Here is a 19853-nt window from a genome sequence, read left to right on the forward strand (position 1 = left end):
AAGTGGCTCAGAGTCTGTGTTCAGAGTTTGTAGCCTGGCATTATACTGGCTGGTAGACTCCCACTTTTGTTGTAGATGTGACTGAGGAACTTCATTATCATCTTCATCATTGTCATCATCTGAACTTTCATCATCCTCATCATTATCAGATGCAGGATCAGCAACTTTCTCAATAGTATCTTGAGCAGATTTTTCTTGAGCTTCAGACTGTGATTTGCTAGGCTCTTCACCAGCCTGAGCAAGAGACTGTAGAGCTTCCATAGCTACTTTGTCAGATTCATCAACTACATCAGACTTGTAGTTTTCTGGAGCTGTATCATGAACAATGGCATCCTCAGGAATTTTCATTGGAGAATGAGGAATTGGAGTGGAGGGGCCATGATCAGATAATGGAGTTTGAGGATCAGACATTTTTGCTCGAGCTTCAGTTGTAACTGGTTCATCACACCTTATTTCTTCATCTACTTCAGAGGATGTAGTAGATGCTGTAGCACCATCAGAGATTGGAACAGCCTGAAGAGGATGCACCATCAGAGCTTGAGAAGATTCTGGAAGTGTAGTAGATGGTGCTTGCTCTTCCTCAAGAGTAAAATCTGTGATTTCTTTTATGGGCACTCTTGTCCTATTAGCCTTGTTAGCCCTTCTTTTGAATCTTGCTGGCTTTGTTTGAGGACTGGTCTGTATATTTTCAGAGTTTGTTGCAGGAGATGGTTCAGAGTTTATTGCATGTGCAGGTTCAAGATCATCATAATCATAGGCTGCAACCAGTCTCCTTCTTTTCTGCTTTTGAGGAGAAGCAGCTTCAGTGTTGACTGGAATGTCAGAGTTTGCTTGGGTCTCAGAGTTTACTTGAGCCTCAGAGTTTAAATGAGCCTCAGAGTTTACTGGCTCATCAGTGTTTGTCTGCACATCAGAGTTTGCTTTCAGAACATGTGTAGTAACAGAGGTTCTTGTTCTTTTGGCAGTGGAGGGGGCTGCATCAGACTTTGTAGCCTTTTTAGGCCTGGATCCAGAAGTTCTGGGGTGTTTGGGGATTGTAGGAGAGACTGGAGGTTGAGGCTGTTGTGGTTGTGGTTGTTGTTGTACTGGGGGCATGTCCATTCTAGCTCTAACTTGAGCTGGAATTAGAAGAGGTCTCTGAATTGGATACTTCTCATCCTTGGAGATGAGGTCCTTAAACACTCTTTTATGAAGCCTGAATGGCTTGATCTCATCAACAACATCAAAATCTACCTCACCAACAGTAGCATTAAACAGTAATTGACAGAATCTTGAGAAATATATGACTTGTCTATTCTCATGCATTCTTTCACCAATATTTCTAAGAACTAATCTACCAAAACCAAAATTAGTAGAGTAGATCAGAGAATACCCAATCTGCAGCATGTCCATTGGTATGGCATCCCAGTTTGTAGACTTCTTTTGAAATGCCCTAGTGATGCAGTCGAAGAAGAAACTCCATTCCCTTCTGAGCCCTGGGCGCTTCAGTTGTCCCAATTTGTCAAGCGATTCACTGTAGCCCAAATCAGTCATCATTGTTCTCAGATTTGCATCTCCATTAGTGATATAAGCAATGTCGATCTCTGGTAGGTTAAATGCTGTTCTGACTGTGGCTGGAGTGACAAAATACTCCTCCCCTTCATATGAAAACACAATTGATGGTGATCCATCTTCACCACCATTGTCATACTTACCCGTCCTCCAAAAATTGATGATTTGGCTTCCTGAGAGTCTGGCAGGAGCGGTAAGAGCGGTAGCAATGGCACTCTGTGCAAGAAATTGCTGCATGGGATGATAATCCCTTGGAGCGTCGGCAGTGTTTAGAATGGCAGCATGGTTATTGGTAACAAATTCCACACCTGCAAAGATGAATGCTGTAGTGGCCATGAGAACAGAGTTTAGGAAAGAAGGTGTTTGAGGAGGTGTGTGAGAGAAGATTTGAATTTCAGAGAGAAGAGAGTAAGGGTTTGTGAAAAGAGTGTGTGTAAGGATTAAGTGTATAAGTGAATGATAAGCAATACAATCTGATGTGATAAACTCTTCAGATTTTGTGTAGCTGTACACGCATGGCTCTTTGTTCACTTGGACACCTGTCAGATTTTAACTGGTAGATGAGAGTTAGTGGGATCGAGAAAAGAGAGTAATAATCATGAGCGCAGTAAAACATGTGCAGTTATAAATGCTGATTACACGTTCTCCTATTAAAATGTTTTTCATGTAAACCCAATAAAAATACATCCGTTTGAAATACTCTCTTCATATTCTCTGAATATTTGAACTCCTGAAATGTAGAAGAGTTTAGAAAATCAAGATCAAATCTCTCGAATTTTAAACTCTGAGATTTAAATCAAAGAGAAAATAAATTTCTAATTACCTCAGAATAAAGACATAATTTTTAGAAAATTCATCAAAAAATCAGAGTTTGTCATAAAATCCATAGCTCAATAATGTGCTTGTGAAATAATGTGTGTGATTTAACATATGAGATCAGAGACTAGAGAATTTCACAATTTCGTAATTATAAGGTAGACAAGAATAATTTATTTAAACTCTCAAGACATAGACAACAGACATACTCTGATGGAGAAATATATAAAATGAACTAACCCCCAATTTTTTATTTATTTATTTTTTTTTTAATCAAGGACGCTTTTCAGTGTAAATGAATCACGACCTTTAAATGTAATTTAGCAACAGTATTTCTCCAGTAATCAGAGATTGTGACTGGTCACCATAGATTATAGAATCTTGGCAATTACTTAATACCAGTAAATGTTTGGGTCTTCCCAGTCACTGTCATATAGACATCTAAGATCTCAAAGGAGTACTGTGCTTATTTCCAGGGGTGTGTATAGCATTAGAGTTTATAAACACTGTCTAATTTACTGAGAGAAAATGCAAATTAATCAGTCTCACTTATAATTAAGATATGTGAAGTAATATAGTCTCAATGATATCAACATGCATATAGTGTAAAGTAGTAGCACAAAATTGAGATCAAGATTAAGGAACTAAACTGAGATTCATGATTACTAATTCATATCATGCTTCATAGTATCTTCACAGGTTAAGTGTCTCAGAGAAATAAAAATGAGATCATTTATCAAGATTCAGAGTTTACAAATATCAGAGAATATCGTCAGAGAATGTCAATCAGTGTATAACAAGCAGAGTATATCTTCAGAGAATGTCATCAGATTTTAACAATCAGAGTATATCATGGCAAATTTGTGAGCAATACATATGGTAATTTGACAGTTGAAATTTGAAAGATCTGACCAGTATGTTTACTCAGTTCCTGATATCATTCCTAGCTCATTCACCAGCCTAGTAAAAGTTGCTTCACTGAGTGGTTTGGTGAATATGTTTGCTAGCTGCTGTTCAGTGGGGACAAAGTGAAGTTCAATTGTTCCTTCCTCCACATGCTCCCTTATAAAATGATATCTTATACTGATGTGCTTTGTCAGAGAATGTTGAACTGGGTTTCCTGTCATAGCAATAGCACTTTGGTTATCACAATAAATAGGAATATTAGAGAAGGATAACCCATAGTCCAGCAATTGATTCTTCATCCAAAGAATTTGAGCATAGCAGCTGCCTGCAGCTATATACTCTGACTCTGCTGTTGATGTTGAAATGGACTTTTGCTTCTTGCTATACCAAGAAACAAGTCTTCCACCCAGAAATTGACAACTCCCACTTGTGCTTTTCCTGTCAATTTTGCAACCTGCAAAATCTGCATCAGAGTATCCAATTAGACTAAAATCTGATTCTCTAGGATACCATAATCCCAATGATGTGGTTCCCTTGAGATATCTGAATATCCTCTTTACTGCAATCAGATGAGGCTCTCTTGGATCTGCCTGAAATCTTGCACATAGACATGTGGCATACATGATGTCTGGTCTACTTGCAGTCAGATAAATCAAAGATCCAATCATTCCTCTATAATTTGTGATATCCACTGATGCACCAGTATCTTTGTCTAGTTTGGTTGCTGTTGCCATAGGAGTAGTTGCAGCTGAACTGTCTTGCATACCAAATTTCTTCAAAAGATTTTTGGTATACTTGGCTTGATTTATAAAAATCCCATCTACAGTCTGTTTAACTTGTAAACCCAGAAAATAACTGAGTTCCCCCATCATGCTCATTTGGTACCTAGACTGCATGAGCTTGGCAAATCTTTGACAGAGTTTAGCATTAGTGGAGCCAAAAATAATGTCATCAACATAAATTTGAACTAAGAGCAGATCATTACCATGATTCAAATAAAACAAGGTTTTATCTATGGTACCTCTTGTAAATCCACTTTCAAGAAGAAATTGAGCTAGAGTTTCATACCATGCCCTTGGAGCCTGCTTTAGTCCATAAAGTGCCTTGTCTAATCTATAGACATAGTCTGGATGCTTTGGATCCACAAAGCCTGGAGGTTGTTCAACATATACCTCCTCATCCAGTTTCCCATTTAGAAAAGCACTTTTGACATCCATCTGAAATACTTTGAATTTCTTGTGAGCAGCATAGGCCAGAAAGATTCTAATTGCCTCCAATCTTGCAACTAGAGCAAATGTCTCATCATAATCAATACCTTCCTGTTGTGAATACCCTTTTGCCACAAGCCTTGCTTTATTCCTTGTTATGACACTCTCACTGTCAGTTTTGTTTCTGAAAACCCATTTTGTACCAACTATGGATCTATCTTTAGGTCTTGGTACTAGGGTCCACACTTTGTTTCTCTCAAACTCATTTAGCTCCTCTTGCATTGCTTGAATCCAGTCAGCATCTTGAAGAGCTTCCTCCACCTTTTTAGGTTCTGTTTGTGACAGAAAGCAATGATGTAAGCACTCATTTGCTGTAGCTGTCCTTGTTTGCACACCTGCTTCTGGATTTCCAATTATTAAATCAGGTGTGTGTGATTTTGTCCACTTCCTAGGATGTGGAAGTTGACCATTTTCATCATTGGATCCTCCCCCTTGATCCATGCTCTCTTGATTTTGTTGATTATTCTCTGTAGCTCCCCCTAAATTTGTGCTATCAGAGTTTGAATCAGTATTCTCTGATGAGTTTGAGTCAGCATTCTCTGATGAGCCTTGGGTAGAGTCTGAAACATTTCGATGCTCCCCCTCAACAAGTGCTTCAACATCATGAACTTGTAAATTTTCATCAGAGTTTGCTGTATTTTGTTCACAGTCAGAGTTTGACTGTTCATCAGAGTTTGTCGAATCAGAGAATATTTCTTCATTTTCAAAATGCAATCTGTCATGATCATCCATGTCTGCTAAGCCAATAATTTTCTTGTCATCAAATGACACATGTATGGATTCCATGATCACCTTGGTTCTGAGATTGTAGACTCTGAAGGCCTTTGTTATTAGAGGATAACCTACAAAGATGCCTTCATCAGCTTTTAAATCAAACTTGGTAAGCTGTTCTGGATGAGTCTTCAAGACAAAGCATTTGCACCCAAATATATGAAAGTACTTCAGATTTGGCTTCTTTTTCTTCACCATCTCATATGGAGTCTTGCCATGCTTATTAATCAGTGTTGCATTTTGAGTGAAACAAGCTGTTTGAACAGCTTCTGCCCAGAAATAAGTAGGCAATTTAGCCTCATCAAGCATAGTTCTGGCAGCTTCTAAAAGAGTCCTGTTTTTCCTCTCAACTACACCATTTTGCTGTGGTGTACCAGGTGCAGAAAATTGTTGCACTACACCTCTTTCTTTGCAGAAATCTTCCATTGTTGAATTTCTGAACTCAGTTCCATTATCACTTCTAATGATCTTTACTTTGTCTTCAGATCCATGATCCAGTTGCTTCACATGATCCATCAGATGCAAGGCTGTTTCATCTTTAGAGTGAAGAAAATATACCCAAGTGTATCTAGTATACTCATCAACAATGACAAGAGCATATTTCTTCCTTGCAATGGATGGTACATTAACTGGTCCAAATAGATCAACATGTAGAAGATGATATGGTTTCTTTATTGAGAATTCAGTCTTACTCTTGAAGGATGTCTTTCTCTGCTTGGCCTTTTGACATGAATCACATAATCCATCAGATGTGAGTAGTGATTCAGGGAGTCCTCTCACAAGCTTTTTCTTTATAAGCTCATTTATGGAGTTGAAATTCAGGTGTGAGAGCTTCTTATGCCACTTCCAACTTTCTTCTGCAGAGATTCTTGTAGATAAGCAAATTTCTTTTCCTTCAGAGTTTGTAGGCAGGTGGATTTCATAAATATTTCCATGTCTGTGAGCAATCACTGCCACCTTGCCTGTTGACTTGCTTACTATCTCACTGTGTTCTTCATAGAAATCAACATGATATCCTCTGTCACAGATCTGACTGACAGAGAGTAAATTGTGCTTTAGCCCTTGAACAAGAGCTACATTTGATATGATGACATTTCCAAGATTGATGTTGCCATATCCCAGAGTCCTTCCTATGTTGCCATCTCCATAAGAAACACTTGGGCCAGCTTTCTTCACAAACTCTGACAGCAGGGACTTATTTCCAGTCATGTGTCCTGAACATCCACTGTCCAAGACTAGAATATTCTTCCTGTTGCCCTGCAATCACAAAGACCACTAATTGTTAGTTTTAAGGACCCAGACTTGCTTGGATCCTTTGGCCTTATTAAGTTTGTTAGCTTTTGCAGCGGAATTATTTTTATCAGAGTTTGAGCTAACAGACTTTAGATCAGAGTTTGTACTTGAAACAGATTTTGTACTTGCAGAGCTTTTATTAATCTTCTTCAAAGAAGGTTTCAATTGATAATAATCATAATACAAACTATGATATTCTTTGCAAGTATAAATAGAATGCCATAAACTACCACAATGAAAACATGGATCTTGTGGTTTATATCTAATACTACTTTTTCTAACTCCAGACTTTGTAGGTAAGGAGTTAATGTCTTTGTTCTTCCTGCAAAAATTAGCAAGATGATTAGTATTTCCACAGTTATGGCATGTCTTCCTAGGTGCATTTGGAACAGGCATGTAGTTATTACTCTTGTCTATTCCAACCTTGCCATTTCTATTTTTCCTAGGCTCCTTGTCTCTGCTATCAGATTTTACCTCTTTAAGCTTATGCTTAAGTTGTTTCTGAGTCATCAATCCTATGTTAACCTGTTTGGGCTTAACAGTTTTTAAATTGTTGTTAATCTCTGATTCTGGTCTACTCTGTTTAGACTTAGAGAATTCAGCAACAAATTTAACAGGTTTAACCTTAGGTTTTTGAGTTTTAACAAACTCTGTTTTTGATGACTCAGCTTCTGAGTTATCAATGTAACCTAGTCCCTTCTTCCAGTTTCCACTACCTAAGATATCCTGAGTAGTTTTGCCGGAATTAGTCCATGTCTTAATGATCTCCCTTTCCTTAGCAAGTTCTGATTGAAGAGATGCATACCTCTTTAATAGTTCATCTTTGACAATGACAGCATCATCTCTTTCTTTCTGAACTTCCAACATCTGAACTAATTCTTTTTCTAGATAATCATTCCTTTTCTTTACACTTAGAGTTTCAGATTTTAATCTTTCATTTTCTAAAGTCTGATCTCTAAAGCTGATATGCAAAGTTTTAAGAAACAATCTTAACTCAGTTATATCTTCAGTATCAAAGGCAAGAGTAGAATGAGGTACCTTTGCAGTAGATTCAGAGTTGTTGTCAGTGTTTGCCATCAGAGCATAATTGACTTCTTCTTCTGAATCAGATGTATCTGTCCAGTTTCCTTTCTTGGTGATAAAGGCTTTTTCTTTTTCCTTCTTGGCTTTCTTGCATTCAGATGCAAAGTGACCCTTTTCACCACAGTTGAAACAGGTATACTTGTCAGCTTTTCCAGCTTTCCCTTCCTTGCCCTCATTCTTCTTGAAGTTCTTCTTATCATAAACTCTGTCAGAGTTTCTGTCTTTCCTTGAAAAACTTTTGCCTTTGTTGAACTTTTTGTAGGCCAACTTCTTGAAGCTTTTCACCATCAATGCTGCTAACTGCATCATTTCACCATCACTGTCATCAGAGTCTGAGACATCAGAGTTTGAGTCATCAGAGTTTGATGACTCAATGTCAGACTTTGTGACATGAGCTTTTCCTTTGCTCTTAGCAGCTTCCTCTTGAACTTTCAGAGCAACAGACTTTGATTTGCCTCCATGACGTTTGCTTCTTTGCTCCATCTCAAGTTCATGGGTCTTCAGTCTTCCAAAAACATCATCAAGAGACATATCTCCAAGATCAAGATTGTCTCTTATTGTGGTGACTTTCAAATCCCACTTTTCAGGAAGAGCCAGAAGGAATTTGAGGTTTGAGTCTTCAAGATCATATTCCTTGTTCACCAGAGATAAGTCATTCAACAGTTTGACAAATCTGTCATACAGATCTGTCAAGGACTCACCAGACTTGGAGTCAAAGTGCTCATACTCCTGTGTAAGGATTGTTTTTCTATTTTTCTTTATGGCCTGAGTTCCCTGACATCTGGTTTCCAGAGCATCCCAGATTTGTTTAGCAGTTTTGCACCCAATCACCCTATTAGACATTGCATTATCAAGGGCACTGTGCAGAAGGTGTTTCACCTTGGAGTCTTTACCAATTGACAGGATGTCCTCAGGGGTATAATCTTTCTTTTCTTTTGGAACCATCTTCTCAGGTTCATCAGCAAACCCAACAGAGAGCTTGGTGGGAATATGTGGTCCATCATAGATCCTGTCAAGGTATTCTGGATCAATAGAGTCTAAGAATATGATCATTCTCTCTTTCCAGACTGGATATTCAGATGCCTTAAGGATTGGAACTCTAAAGGATGAAGCTTGTGATTTTTCAGACATGATTGTGATTAAGATCTCACTGTAGTAATCTTAACAGAGCTGGCTCTGATACCACTTGTTAGGTCCTATTAACTCACTATATAAGATGATATAGTGATCACAATATGTAACACAGTATGACAATATAAGAGATTGAAAACAATAAACTCTTATTCACAAAGCTTGAATGGTTACAAAAACTCTCTCAGTGATTTATATTTTATCACTAAGAGCTGCTAGGGTTCTTAACAATGTACTCTATTTCTCAACTCTTATAGAATAACCCTAATCTGTGTTTATATAGACACAGTTACAAAATCAATCTCTGATTTGATATCCTATAAATCAGCTATGTATTCTATCAATCAAAGATTGCTCCAGTTTTCTGTTTAGTTTCCATAGTCAGCAAATCACTCCTCAGCTTCTATCCTTCCTTGAAGTATATCCGCTTCTGAGCTCTTTCCACGTGTAAACTCTGACGAGTCTTGACTATGTAAACTCTGATCAGACTTTATCAAACTCTGGTCAGACTTTACTAAACTCTGATCAGCTTCATCAAACTCTGATCAGCTTCCAGTTTAAACTCTGATGACTCCTGTTCTAAAACAAACTTTAAGAACATTAGTAATCATCAATTATATCTAACAATCTGCCACAGCAAATCACGATTTATTGTGATAACACTGGTGCTGTGGCGAATACCAAGGAACCACGGGCCCATAAAGCAGCGAAACACATAGAGCGTAAGTATCACCTCATACGACAGTTCGTTAAGCGAGGAGATATCATTGTGGCTGACATAGCATCGAAGGATAACCGGGCAGATCCTTTCACGAAGAGCTTACCAGCTAAGGCTTTTCAGGAGCACGTGGAAGCGATAGGAGTCAAATACTTGGTCACATAGTTATCATAGTTGGTAGTGGATTGCTTGTAATAGACACTGATATACTCAAAGAATATCTTGAGTATAAGTGGGAGATTGTTAGGGTTATACTGAAATATTCGTTTGAAGTATATAACAATTATTTGAGAATCTTGAATGCATGTTTTCACATTGTCTGTATATTATATATTGTAGACAATCTAGTATCAAATGGGATAGCAGAATATTAGATTGTCGAGTTCCTTATATAATATAATAAAGGTTCACAGTCGAGGTGGTGTTAGACAAACCACTGGAACGACTGAAGTATTATTTGAAAATAGTTTATCTTGACTATTGAATAATACTTGTATACTTTGTGTATATTGAACGGGATCAAAATAGTAGAATAATTGTTTCTTTAATTCTGACAATAAAGAACTAAGATTCTATGATGTTATTAATGCTTACGTTCTTAATCCAGATATAGTGATTGACACTTGTATTTAATGCACATGCCTTGACTCATAAGTTAAGTAATTTATTTTAAATTACGAATTTATGTATTGGGCAATGATATTATATACAGAGTGGGATATTGACTATAGAAGGAAACCGTGTCCGAAAAATATATTCGGGTGATGATGTCCTCTTGAATGCTCATAAAGATAATTATGCTTTAGTCCTGCAGGCAGATTTGTTTTTGCATAATTATAAGGTTGAGTGGATGATCAAGGATAAAAGATATTGATTAAATTAATTGTCAGAAATTAATTTAATTAATGGACATGCGATATCTTAAACATGGGGAATTTATAAGCAATTAATATGGGAGCCGAATTAAATAATTAATTTACGGAATTAGGAAAGGTAGTGCAAATATTAATTCTTTAGTGGATTGAATTAATATTAATGACATTGGACCTGGCCCGGAATGTCATTGGAAGGCCTGACCTAATGGTCCATGATCCCTACTTTAGCCTATATATATTCTCGTTCTCCTAAAGCTGAAACGCACACCAAAACGAATTCATCCTAGAGTCAGAGAGAGGCAAACGTTTTTCTCAAGGAGACAGCCAGGGTTTTGGTTTTCGGAGCTTTAAGGAGAGGCACACCTTGGGAGATCGAAGGCCACACTTCGTCCAAGGAGAATCAGGGAATACAGTAAAAGACGTGGATTTGAATCGCTTGCGCCGTAGCGATTAAGGTTAATATTTTGTTTGAACTTTTAATTAGTATCATAAAACGCAGGGTCAAGGTCCGATTGTTCCAACAATGGTATCAGAGCCAGGTTGCGGTTCTGCGTTTTATGATATGTAGTCCATGTCATGATTATATATATGCATGTATGTAGTGGTTCTGTGATGCAGGTTGTTATCCACTATTATGGCCATGTTTTGATTATGTGTTTTGGATCCCACGTGGTTTATCGTGGTTATTCAGTTATGTTTGGATTCCACGTGGTTTATCGTGGCTGCTGTAAATCACGAGGGTTGATCGTGATAGTTTTGATCTTGTAATTCAATTTGTAATTGTTTTAGATTATGATCTGATGTAATAGAATAGGCTGGTTCGTCTGTACAATTTATATGTAATTGTTTGATCAACGGGGCTGCAAGAAACAAGGATCTTCCGCTGCTGCGAATAGGCTGATGAGTTTGGTGGATTTTTATTGATGGACTTGGTATAAATGTAGTGGGGCCATCCATTTTATGATTGGAGGACCAATAAAAATGCATCGTACTCATGGAAGTTAGCATTTAGTGCGTGCGCACGGGCACAACACTGAAAAACCGATAATATTTTTATTTTGGGATAAATATCAAGTAGGTCACTTACCACGTTCAAATGTATCAAATGAGTCACTAATTACAAAACTGACTCAGATGAGTCACTCATTAAAAAAATTTATATCAAAAATATCATTTTATCGTTAGTCGAAATTCCGAAAGTATTATTTATTGAGTTTCGCACATTTTCTATGAATGGTATTACATCTAAATGAAAGATTCTGAATTCTAGTATTTAAATAATATTTTTAGATTTTTAAAAATTTATCTACTATATATTTTTATTTAAATTAAATAAAATAATCAAAAAATTAAAAATAAATAGTTGATAAAATTTTAAAAATCTAACAATATTAGCTAATATAGTAGAACTCGGAACCTTTCATTTGAATGTAATATCATTCATAAAAATGTGTGAAACTCAATATATAATACTTTCAGAATTTCGAAAACGATAAAATGATATTTTTGATACAAATTTTTCAAATGAGAAATGAGTCAGATTTGTAATCAGTGACTTATTTGATACATTCGGACGCAGTAAGTGACCTAATTGATATTTATCCTTTTTCATTTCTCCGAATTATATATTATATTATTATTTTTTTTTTTTGACAGTCCGAGGACAGTCCGAGACCCGTAATTATCCGCTACTATTAGTATTGCAGTATCACAAAAACAAATACCACGTCCCTTTCCCCTGCATCAGCTCCTCCATTCCCAAACTCATGCGTGTACCTTTCCTCATGCCACATCTCTCTTTCTCTACATATATTTTGTCACTCATCCACCCCGTAGTTGTTTTCCCTTTCAAAATCACTGCTAATTATCACCTAATTTAACTCAATTTTATTTTACCTTCTAGGGTTTCATTATTGTTTTCTTTTTCTTTGAATTTTATGTTGTAATAGATTGTATACAATGAATTTTGCTCGTATCGGACGCTCTTTCTCGCGCTCATCTGCCTCTACATTTCAAAAAGTAAGTCTTTTTTGAATTATAACTATTATGTTACATATTAGTGTTAATTTATGTATACATCATTAATTGTTTGGATTATATGTTTGTGATTGTACAGAGTGTTGGTTGTGGTTATTATTATGGATTAAGAATTGATTATACGAATACTGGACGATTTGGTGGCGGTTTAGGGCTTGTAAGGGGGTATTTAACTTCGATTGGGGCTGCAAGTGGGAGGAAGATTGTTTCGACTTCGTGTGTCTCGGAAATTGATTCTGTTTTGAAGAATTACCTGTTTCGGAGGCTTTTGAGCTCGGGAGCTCCCAAAAAAGGAAGTAAGATTTGTGGCGCTGCGTTTTTAGTATTTTGTTTTTGATGTTTTGCTTATTGTGTGATTTTGTCGTACAGAGTATGAAAATTATTATCCCAAACAAAAGAAACAAGTGCCGAAGGGAAACAATCAAAAGGCGGAATATAAAGGTATTACTCTAGAATCTAGTCTTAATATGAGGTTACTAGCTTTAAGTTCTTGTTAAAGTTAATATTCTAAAATTTGGCATTTTATTCTTTAAAGCTTGATCATTGACATCTAATGTCAGAGTTGGGATGTTTATGTGGTATAATGAGATCATTAGGAGTCATGTTACACTTGAGTAGCTTTTCTCTAATGTTGTGTTTGGTTGGGGTGAATGAATATGGAAGGAACGGAATGAAATTTGCACTATGTTATGGGCAAATGTTTAAAAATTTCATTCCTTCATCCATTCTATTCGTTGCACCCTATGCTAGAGATCACAACCCCAATTTGAGAAGGAATGCTCCATTCCTTCCTATACTCATTTTCTTCTCAAATCTCATCATAACAATTTTGCACGCACTCAATTTTTTTTAAAAACTTACCTCCTACCTCTACTATTTTCATTTATTTTTAGTCATTCCCTTCCATTCCATCCTCCCCAAATTCGCTTCATGTGGTTCACTCTGCTTTATATTTTAATTGGGTTCCTAGAAAGTGGAGTGGAGATTTAGTAACTTAATAAAAATAATGCAAATGTGTATCTAGCTTTGGTACAATGTGCGACTCAGTATGATAAATTAGAAATTGCAATGTTTTGTGTTTAGAGCCTGTTTGGTATTCCTGTTGTTCCAGAGACGACACGACACCAACAGGTGAAAAGAACTGCATGTAAACAATTGTTTGGTAAAGTTAAAAGCAGTGTTAGCTTCTTCTTTTTTCGTGAACAACATCTTTATCATTTGGCCTAAAGCTGTTTTCTGCTTTTGCTTGCTACATGTCAAATCTCACCAAGAACATCATTTTTTTGTATTATACCAAAATTCATGCCTATGTAAAAAATATTACCAATCAGTTATTTTATTTCTGAAACAACACTTTTTTTAATACCGATGCCAAACAGAGCCTTAAACTAATGATGAGGTTGGGTATGCCACAGTGCCTATCATATTATATGACGAGTGTGTACCATCCTATATTGGAAAATATATGTATTACTAAATGTTTATATTCAACACCCACTACTTTGCATGTGGACTGATTTTGGTTGGTGCTTTAGTGGGTTGACGGCATTAGACGTCAACAATGTCTGATCTCCCAATAGTTTCCAGTGGTAGCTAAGCAACAATTCTGTATTGAATTTGGAAGGTACTACTCTATATGGTTTGTAGGAATTGAATAAGGTAAGAAAAGAAGTAAACAATGTTAAAAAAATTATAGGGCAGCTGAATATAAGAAGGAAAAAGCTGACCGGGGTTTAATGCTTCTATGATGGGATCCTGTGCAAAAATGATCAAGGAAAATGTATTCACTTTCAAATTGGTTTGAGCTCTCGTTTGAATGGTAGGAATTGAGTGAGTGAAGGGATTAAATTTTGTTCACTTCATTCAAGCTGAAAGGATGGTAAGGACCCAAGTATTAATGTCCAAACTCGTACTTTGGTCACAAATAGGGTACAAGTAATATTGTCCAATATATAATTAGCATAAGTGGATTAATGTGTTATAGTTTGCGACAGCAGGTCCCACAAGGCTATTATTAATAAACAAAAGAAATGAGAGAACATTATAATATTTATGAACAAGGTATTCATTTTTAAATAGAAATACAATGACTAATGAAAATAAAAGGCGCTGTATGAATATTTCTACACTTTTTTTTGACAAGAATATTTCTGCACTTCATATCAAATAAAATTGAAGATATTGTTGGAAGTATAATTATAATCATAAATATTAATAAACAACAAATTAAATAGAATAAGAGTATCGAAATATTTAAAAATAATATAGTATTAAAAGAATCTTGACGGCGCGGCGATATAAGCTGATATATTACAAAAAGAATGGAATAGCAAGACAAATATGTCAATTCCACCCACATATTGTTTAACAATCATGTTATATGTCTTTTTAAGTTAAAAGGTATTAGGCTCAATAATTGGAAGATATAAATGGATGTCATTTATGATTTCTAATATAAACATTAATTTGTTGAATTCTCTCATAAAACATTGATCAAAGAGCTAAGATAATAAAATAAGAACACGTAATAAATAATTATATATGTGTGTGTGTGTGTGTGTGTGTCTGTATCGTATTAGAAAACTTTTGAATAAAAGTATGTAGTTTAAGAATCAAATTATTATTCTCTGTTGCCTAGGCTCACTAGTTTGCCCAACCCATGCCAATTACATGATGTGGGTGGAAGGAAGAATGAAAAGGTAGGATAGAGAGGTACTAGCGTCCAGCTATTTTGTTAGAAGAGTGAAGGATCTGGTATCATGACTAATATATAAATCTTGCCAGAGGTGTTCCTACTGTATATTTGTAGAAAAGTTGTCGTTTTATATTAGTATAAATGAAACGTTGTAGTTCAGTCAAAATTCAGATGTATAGGCCTCGTGACCTTATTAATTGATGACTTACTTCATAAGTTGGTCCGACAATACAATACTTCATGAGTATTGTATTGTCGGACCAAATGAAACTAGTTCCACAGAGTACCATCAGATACTTTTTGTAGGGTGTCAATATTAAATTCACATGCTTAATTCTTGTTTGTATTGAATAAGTGGGATCAGCAGCAACCATATAATTTTCTTTGTTTTTTCTATGTAAGATATTAGTTATATATATATATTAGAAATCCTCAGATCCTTTGATCTAAATCTTCTATACTCAATCCATTTGTATCGATTGCCTCTCTCTTCAGCATATTAATATATGATGAAGCTGTTCCTTATTTGTGGCCATTATATTCTGTCATATACTTAAAATATCGCTTGTGGTTGGCAGAGGACTCGAGCAACCGTGATCATGGAAATTTTCAGGAGAGTATGAAGCATAATCAGAATCTGTTCACAGCCATCTTGTTTATAGGGTTTGTCCTTACATCCTTATTCATGAGTCCTCGTGAACAAAAACAGGTCATTTCTTTAACTAATCGTTAATATAATTACAAGCTGTGTGACCTTTACATCTATTGCTACTTCTATATGAAAAACTAATTACTTTATCCAGGACAGTTGCTGCTTGAGTATGTCTGATAGTATGATTTACAGTGTTCTTCACTTGTGCACATACTAGTAATTTAGCTGAGCAATCGGTTAAAACTGTCTGATGTCTTTGCTGCTTTGTTTTTTTTTCATTATTTTGTATCATGTAGAGTTAGGTTGATTCAAATTTTGATAGCTGTCAATCTATAGTTAGAGAAGCATGTAGTAAATTTTTTTAGGGTTGTGTTGGAAAGAATTTCTATTTGTTTGTCAATCTCTTGATATTGTTATAGGTTGTTAGTTTTGCTCTTAGTTGGTTGTGTTAAAATATGGCGATGCACGATAAAGCTCCTCCATCTTATTTTCTTAGTTCTTTCCTTGTCATACTGAGTTTTTGTTAATTAATGGTTATCTTCTTCAGATTAGTTTTCAAGAGTTCAGAAATAAGCTACTTGAGCCTGGATTGGTGGACCATATTGTTGTTAGCAATAAATCTGTAGCAAAAGTATATGTAAAAAGCTCGCAGCCGAGTATAAGTAATGATGAGATTCACGAAAGTAGTGGAACCAATGATCGAGGACAACAGGGCCAGTATAAGTATTACTTCACTATTGGAAGTATAGACTCTTTCGAGGAAAAACTGGAGGAAGCTCAGGAGGCTTTAGGAATAGATCCTCATCAGTATGTACCAGTAACTTACGTCTCGGACTTAAATTGGGTTCAGGAACTTGCACGAATTGCACCATCGGCCATACTTCTTGGTGTTCTCTGGTTTATGGGAAAGAAAATGCAAGGCGGAATAGGTGTCGGTGGACCTGGTGGAAAGGGTGCTCGAGGAATATTTAATATAGGAAAAGCGAATATTACGAAATTGGATAAAAATGCTAAGAACAAGGTAAGCTATGGTTTTCGACTTGCAAATGACATCTGATGCATATACTGTATTGTGATGAAGTTTTTGCATAGCCATGTCCTTGCCGCAAAAAAAACATAATCAATAGACCTGTCTGATATATTTGTATTTGTAATGGCTTCTATAGGTATTTTTTAAAGATGTAGCTGGCTGTGATGAGGCAAAACAAGAAATAATGGAGTTCGTTCACTTTCTAAAACACCCAAAGAAATATGAGGAGCTTGGTGCCAAGATTCCCAAAGGTGCTCTTCTTGTTGGTCCTCCAGGAACCGGGAAGACACTTCTTGCCAAGGCAACTGCTGGTGAGTCGGGCGTACCTTTTCTCTCTATCTCAGGGTCAGATTTTATGGAAATGTTTGTCGGAGTTGGTCCAGCTAGAGTTAGAAGTTTATTCCAAGAGGCAAGACAGTGTGCACCTAGTATAGTTTTTATTGATGAGATAGATGCCATTGGTCGAGCTAGAGGGCGTGGGGGCTTTTCAGGTGGCAACGATGAGCGTGAAAGTACCCTGAATCAGTTGTTAGTTGAAATGGATGGGTTTGGCACCACTGCTGGAGTTGTTGTTCTTGCAGGCACTAATAGGCCTGATATACTTGATAAAGCCTTGTTAAGGCCTGGTCGATTTGATCGTCAGATTGCAATTGATAAACCTGACATAAAGGGACGGGAACAGATTTTTCGCATATATCTGAACAAATTGAAACTTGATGAAGATCCATCATATTACTCTGAAAGGCTTGCTGCTCTGACTCCTGGGTTTGCTGGAGCTGACATTGCAAATGTTTGTAATGAAGCAGCTTTGGTAGCTGCAAGAAATGAAACTCCACTGATAAAAATGGAGCACTTTGAAGCAGCTATAGACAGGGTTATTGGAGGATTAGAGAAGAAAAACAGGGTACCTGACTTGGCAAATTTCTAAATTATCATGCATGTCCATCTATATGATATATACAGTTAATTCGCTGAAGCTGGAAATCATTGATGAAATATTTATACACAACACGAGCGAGCACACACACACTAACACTAAAATTTACAGTCCGGCACTTCTTTATTTAGCAACCTCGCTGTTAAGGACCGTCAAACACCCACACACACATAAAATTATATATGTCTTATATTAAAAAAATTAAAATTATTGATGAACCATTATAATTAGTTGGTGGAGCTTAATTATGTATGAACCAAGTTGTGTAGGTTATAAGCAAGCTGGAAAGAAAGACAGTTGCTTATCATGAATCTGGACACGCTGTGGCTGGTTGGTTCTTGGAACATGCAGAACCGTTACTTAAAGTTACAATTGTACCTCGTGGTACTGCAGCCCTTGGTTTTGCTCAGTATGTTCCAAATGAAAACCTTTTAATGACAAAAGAGCAACTTTTTGATATGACATGCATGACTCTTGGTGGTCGAGCAGCCGAGCAGGTAAGTTAACTTCTTCATGTCCATATTATAAAATGGTTGTGTAGTGCTGAGTTCTTATTCATAAACCAAGACCTCTCAAATTTGATCAGAATAGATTCCTCAAACTTAAGCTATTGAGCATATACTTTAGAATAAAAGTGGTATTCATCTACTTTTTATGTCCTAGAGAGATATCCGAGATTTAACAATATAACCTTTCATCTTCACCATCAAAACATTGCCCTTTTGCGCATCGATCGTTAAAGCGTTAATCCCTATTATAGTATTATAGCTTATGGTATAACTTTTTAGCATTTGGTATATTTATATAATTTTGCCCTGAATTTTTATACCAATGAGTAATCAGGATATCTGCACTGAATTAGTAGGTATTAAAGGTATAGTTATAGCTTTCAAGTTATTTTCTCTTTTCATCCTTAGTTAAGTTTTTGATCTTTTCTGTTATTGGTCAAGTTGTAATCTTTTGAAGGTAGGAACATATGCAATTAATATATTTAGAAGATCACATGCAAACAATTTCCTGACTGTAGAATCTTATGTGCTTGATAGGTTATAAGTAATGAACATGCTCTTTGCAATGTATTATACAACTGGTAGTGTGTCTATGTTTTCTCAGTAATATCAGAAAATAGTGTCAAATACCTTCTTTAAGGCAGCCAAAGTCTTAAAAAGTTCTTAAAATATAAAAACAATTCATATTATTCTTTGGTAATGTGAACGTCTCCTTCGGAGTAGGTTTTAATCGGTAGGATATCAACCGGGGCCCAAAATGATTTGGAAAAAGTGACTAAGATGACATATGCACAAGTAGCAGTATATGGTTTTAGCGACAAGGTTGGTCTTCTTTCTTTCCCTCAAAGAGATGATTCAATGGAGTTGACAAAGCCATACAGCAGCAAAACTGCGGCAATTATTGATAATGAAGTGAGAGAATGGGTGGGTCTGGCATACAATCGGACGGTACAGCTCATAGAGGAGCACAAGGAGCATGTAGCCCAGATCGCTGAGCTATTACTCGAGAAGGAGGTCCTCCATCAAGATGATTTAATTAAAATACTTGGTGAGCGCCCATTCAAGAGCAGCGAGCCTACAAACTATGATGTGTTCAAGCAAGGTTTTGGAGCTGAAGATAAAGAAAAAGAAGACACATCTAAAAGTAAGGCAGAAAGCGAAGATAAACCAGTGGAGCCAGATGTCTCGCCAGCATAGTGTCTAGGTTTGTTGTATCCATGGTTATGATCATGCTGTTGATTTTCTGCCCTCTTAATTTGTAAATGTATATATAGAACTTTGAACTAACTACTGGAAATAATGATGCAACTTTACTGCTCTGCTTGGTAAAATCTTGGGCAATATCATGATACTTGGCCTTTTCTTTTCTGCATCGAAAAACACGGGTGAAGATCTATTTTACATATCCATACAATTCCCCCGTCAAGATTGAACATAAAGTTCTGTATATGTTCATGCAGTTCCTTTGTTATCTGGTACTGCAGTGAAAAACTAGATAGCGTTACCATTTAGATTGCAGCCCTTAACTATGTCATTTTAACAACCGTAAATTATACTGCTCAGGGTCATTTTGTGAACAGT

At 36.3% G+C, this 19853-nt stretch overlaps 1 protein-coding gene across 1 annotated transcript; it reads left to right on the forward strand.

Annotated features, from left to right (window-relative positions):
• The first annotated feature begins 12071 nt into the window (after window positions 1-12071).
• LOC108214590 (ATP-dependent zinc metalloprotease FTSH 8, mitochondrial) lies at window positions 12072-19640 on the forward strand. Its single transcript, XM_017386672.2, has 8 exons — window positions 12072-12431; window positions 12529-12745; window positions 12819-12890; window positions 15723-15853; window positions 16344-16817; window positions 16963-17730; window positions 18033-18260; window positions 18996-19640. The coding sequence occupies exons 1-8, from the start codon at window positions 12372-12374 to the stop codon at window positions 19467-19469; spliced, it is 2424 nt and encodes an 807-aa protein (XP_017242161.1). The 5' UTR covers window positions 12072-12371; the 3' UTR covers window positions 19470-19640.
• The last annotated feature ends 213 nt before the right edge of the window (window positions 19641-19853 follow it).

Source organism: Daucus carota, chromosome 3, assembly GCF_001625215.2.
Source record: "Daucus carota subsp. sativus chromosome 3, DH1 v3.0, whole genome shotgun sequence".
NCBI lineage: Eukaryota > Viridiplantae > Streptophyta > Magnoliopsida > Apiales > Apiaceae > Daucus > Daucus carota.

Coding starts and splice junctions, on each gene's coding strand:
- LOC108214590 (XM_017386672.2), top strand. CDS start 12,372: ATGAATTTTGCTCGTATCGGACGCTCTTTCTCGCGCTCATCTGCCTCT. Junction 12,746..12,818: donor GGGAGCTCCCAAAAAAGGAA/GTAAGATTTGTG, acceptor TTTGTCGTACAG/AGTATGAAAATTATTATCCC. Junction 16,818..16,962: donor ATAAAAATGCTAAGAACAAG/GTAAGCTATGGT, acceptor TGGCTTCTATAG/GTATTTTTTAAAGATGTAGC.